At 33.3% G+C, this 4833-nt stretch overlaps 1 protein-coding gene and 1 non-coding gene across 2 annotated transcripts; one reads left to right on the plus strand and one right to left on the minus strand.

Annotated features, from left to right (window-relative positions):
* The first annotated feature begins 1018 nt into the window (after positions 1 to 1018).
* Positions 1019 to 1543, plus strand: LOC131651170 (uncharacterized). Its single transcript, XM_058920839.1, has one exon. It carries the CDS (start codon positions 1019 to 1021, stop codon positions 1541 to 1543), a length of 525 nt encoding a protein of 174 aa, XP_058776822.1.
* A 3183-nt stretch (positions 1544 to 4726) lies between these two features.
* Positions 4727 to 4833, minus strand: LOC131645330 (small nucleolar RNA R71). The gene has a single exon (XR_009296959.1). It is a non-coding gene; the product is annotated as a small nucleolar RNA R71 (small nucleolar RNA).

Raw genomic sequence — 4833 nt, forward strand, 5'->3', positions numbered from 1 at the left:
CATCTGAGGCAAAAAAAACTTAGAATTTTAATATTTCAAGAAAATTTTTAAAAACATAAATCAAAACACGCCTATATTGCAGGAAGGTAAATGACTGTTAATCCTAAAATTTAATACTTCATTCTATAGAAACATGAATCTACCTGCCTTCTAATATGGTAACGTAAACAACAATAAAACATTACTTGCATAAAGATACTATAATTCAAGAAAATTTCTTTACCCACCTCCCTATGGAGGTCACCCCCTGCGAAAACCCAATTTTACCCCGCTTCGGAAATGCATTTTCGAAATATTTTTTTTTCAAAATTTTTTCAGACTTCGGAAGTGCATTTCCGAAAAAATCCCAAAAATTGGGATTTTGACAAATTCGGAGATGCATCTCCGAAACAACCAAAAAAAATCCCAAAAATTAATTTTATGATATTAATTAATTCATATATCATAAATTTGATATAATTTATGAGTAATAAATAATAATAATTATATATTTTAATATAATTTATGAGTTATGAATAATAATAATAATTATATATTTCTATTCTGATTCATATTTTAAAATTTAAAATAATTTTAATTAAAATAATTTCACTTACAAAATGAGTTATAATTTTTTATTTATATATTTATAATAATTATTATATATTTACAAAAAAAAATTAAAAAAATGAGTGTTTTAATTTATATATTTATATATTTATATAATAATTATAATAATTATTATATATTTATAAAAATTATTATATATTTATATATTTATATAATAATTATTATATATTAATTATAAATATATTTATATATTTATATAATAATTAAAAAAATAGTGTTTTAATTTATAATAATTATTATATTATTATATATTTATATAATAATTATTATATATTTATATATTTTGCAATGGCAGGTACCACCAAACTGTTCCTGGATGGTGAGCCGGATTATGAAATGCAGAGAGTTGACTCATAATAGCCAATATTGGTTAACAAGTGTTTAAAGTGGCAAATATCGAACCGCGGACATGTATAAGGATATTAGGGGAGACCGAGGTGATATTTGTTGGAAGAAATTGGTTCATAGCAACCATGCTCGACCAAGGGCCTGTTTCATACTGTGGTTGGTCATGCTAGGAAGGCTCCCTACGAAAGACAGACTTGCGAAGATTGGTATCGTCACGGATGGATGTTGTGTGTTCTGCCCAGATAGCGAAACCTTGCCTCATCTCTTTTTTCAATGTGAGTATACTAAGCGGATATGGGAGCAAATCTTGGTGTGGAATGGATACTCTAGACCAGTGCTGGAATGGGACAGAGAAAAAGCCTGGCTCATTAGTGAAACGGGAAAAAAGGGATGGCGTAGAGATATTCTGAAGATTTCGGTTACGGAAACAATATACTATATCTGGATAACTCGGAATGCTGCTATATTCCAAACTCAGATTCCTATCAATGTGGTCCAAAATATTAAACAGGCAGTGGTTACTAGATGTAAAGGTCGGAAAATTCTGCGTGGTCATGTGAACATAGAACTGATGAAGATTGGCTAGTCTGATAGATAATTTGGCTGTGTTGCATAGTTTGCTTTGATGTTTTGTAGCCTGGATTGTTAAACCGGCATGTACCTAACTGTTTTTGGAAATAAAATTATCTTTCTTCCAAAAAAAAAATTATTATTATATATTTATATATTTCTATTCTGATTCATAATTAAAAATGAGTTATAAATTTTTATTTAGTTTAAAAAAATTAAAAAAAGATTTTGTCTTAATTTTATTTAAAGAATAAATTTTATATTTAATTCTAAATAATCAAAATTTAATTATGAAATTAAAATGTTTTTGATTTATATAAGTTAGTAAAATAATTTTTAACTTTAAAATTGTTTAGGAAATTTTGATTCACCTTGATTTTATTGATTCACCTTCATTTTATTGATTCACCTTGATTTTATACCTATTAATTGTATTGATTCACTTTGATTTTAATTTTTTAATAATTATTGAATTCTTTGGGAAGTGTATATCCGAAACATTCCAAGACCAATTTGGTCTTGGAATATTTTGGATATGCATCTCCGAACACACCCCCATTTCCCAAAAAGGGGATTTTTCGGAAATGCATCTCCGAAAACTCAAAAAAGGGGTGTTTTCGGAAATGCATCTCCGAAAACACCTTTTTTTTCGTGTTTTCGGAAGTGCACTTCCGAAATCACCCTTTTTTTCAGAAAAAAAGTGATTTCGGAGATGCATTTCCGAAATATAGGGGCATTCTGGGAATTTCGCCAGGGGTGACCAAGAAGGTTAGGAGGTCTGTTAAGAAATTTCCTAATTCAATGACATCATTGATAACACGATTTTATATCATATATTTAGCTTGAAATCCATAGATATTTATAGCATTTTCCATTTATTATGTTAATTTATTATGATATTACGCGAGTATTTGCTTTGTTTCAGGTTTTACACTCTAATTACGACTATTTGCGAAAAGGAAAGAAAATGGAGCTTAAATGACCAATATTTATGCCTAAAAGATGAAAAAGGAGTGCTGAAGTGAAAGAGGGGTGCAATTAGGACCCAAAAGAGACAGTTCAGCCAACTATGGAACCAAAGGCGCGTGGCCCAAACCTTCCCAGCAAGTGGAGACGCACGTCTCCAACGTTCTTCTGCCACGTCACCAAGAGGAGACGCCCGTCTCCAACTGCTCCTAGATTTTCTCCACTTGAGACGCACGTCTCAAGTCCTGCACCCAGTCTTCCTGAAGAATCGGAGACGCACGTCTCCACACCCAGTCTGCAAAGTCTCCTCTTTTCACGCAACGTCACAGCAAAACCTCTCGTATAAATAGAACCTGCTACCTCACTTCCAAAGAGTCCGATTTCCTGCTAACGAAGTGCTGCCGAAATTGTACCGCGAATCATATTTTTTATTCTGCTTTCATTCAAACACTTATTTTCTCACAACGATTTCTACACCGGAAATTGTTGTGAACTTTTTATAAATCTAGCCTTACGTTAGATTTATCGTTTTTATTTCCTTGTTTTATTTTCTGCCCGTTTAACTTCCGAAGAACGATCCAGCCAACTTGTGGTGGAGGTTCGATACTTGAAGATTTACTTGCCATTTATTTAATTCAGGTTTAATATTTACCGCCTCATTTATATTTTTATTTGCATGATATATTGTATGCCTATTAACATGCCTATTATTATAAACCGAATCTGTTTATGCATGTTTAACCATATTAATATGTCTGGCTAAATTACTAAGGTGTCGGTATGTAAAGTAAGTTAACCGTAGGGATCCGAAATAAATTGGCTTAATTATGTTTTATTAAATATCACTTATTTTTGGTTTATATGTCTAATTTAATTAGTAAGTCTTAAAACCAATAGAGCGAAAGTTTGAGGGGCTAAGACGGTCAAAGGTTAAAATCAATAGAGCGAAAGTTTGAGATCTTTAACTGGATAGTAGACATAGGACATTAGTTTTAAGGATGGCGAAAGCGTATTAAAACTAATTGGGACTTATTTATTTTCAAAAATTGTTTTTACACCCGAGCGGGATGGCGGAAGCGTACGTTAGGGATATTAGCATGTTCCGAGTCAATAGAGCGAAAGTTTGAGATTAGGAGATTTAAATAGATAACAACTTCATAAAATAGACATTTTATTAATTGCGTTGTTTCCAAAAAGCTCTTCTAAAATCTAATGGGATGGCGAAAGCGTACATTAGGATTAGGATAGTAATCTGAATCAACAGAGCGAAAGTTTGAGACGAGGATTTTTAATCAATTTAATTAGTAAAGATTTTTAGTTAAATTATGCAAAAGCCAATGGACCTTCGGATTACCTTAAGTTAAACGAAATACATACTGATACCTGTCTTTTATTATATTCTTTATTTCTCACTATCACTCTCCCTTAGAAACAATCAAAATTTTAGTAGCCCTAGCTTTACATAGTAACCTTAGATAACGGTAGATCGATTCATAGTCCCTGTGGATTCGATATCTTTTAAAACTACACGACACGACTGTGCACTTGCAGTCATCAGATTTATAGACACGTAAAGTCGCGATCAAGTTTTTGGCGCCCTTGCCGGGGACTATTTAAGTCGATATCGTAACTCACTGTTACACCGTAGAGACTAGGACAATTCTTCCTTTTCTTTCTGAACGATTGTATGCCAAATACTCGTTCACAAGGAGGAGATTTAATACAACGAATTAACGAGATCGAACGTTTCATTAACGTCAAACGTCGAGCTCGCAATCTTCCCAAAGTAGCACCAATTCCTATTAATCAGGAATTGACTTTTACTGATCAAATCAATCAAATTATCCCGAAGTTAGAGATGGCTGCTATTCGTCCTCTTAGAGACTATGCCGCTCCTTTGCACGCTGAACCGCATTCAAGTATCGCACCACCTGCGATTGAGGCAAACAATTTCGAACTGAAACCTTCGCTGGTCCAAGCTGTTCAACAGAATCAATTCTCTGGAAGCCCTGTAGACGACCCTAACCTCCATTTATCTGTGTTCGTGCAATACGCCGACACTGTCAAAGCCAACAACGTTAGTCCCGAAGCTATTCGATTACGTCTCTTTCCTTTCTCCTTGAGAGATAGAGCTAGAGCGTGGCTTCAATCCCTGCCTTCCAATTCCATAACTACATGGGACGAATTGAAGAGAGTATTCTTAGCGAGATACTTTCCGCCTAGCAAAACTGCTATGCTTAGAGGTCAAATCAACGGATTTACCCAGAAAGATAACGAATCACTCTTCGAAGCTTGGGAACGTTACAAGGACATGCTTAGAATATGCCCTCATCATGGACT

Source organism: Vicia villosa, linkage group LG1 (assembly GCF_029867415.1).
Source record: "Vicia villosa cultivar HV-30 ecotype Madison, WI linkage group LG1, Vvil1.0, whole genome shotgun sequence".
NCBI classification, from domain to species: Eukaryota; Viridiplantae; Streptophyta; class Magnoliopsida; order Fabales; family Fabaceae; genus Vicia; species Vicia villosa.

Excerpts from the sequence above, each read along its gene's own strand:
- LOC131651170 (XM_058920839.1), top strand. The coding sequence starts at position 1,019 with ATGTATAAGGATATTAGGGGAGACCGAGGTGATATTTGTTGGAAGAAA.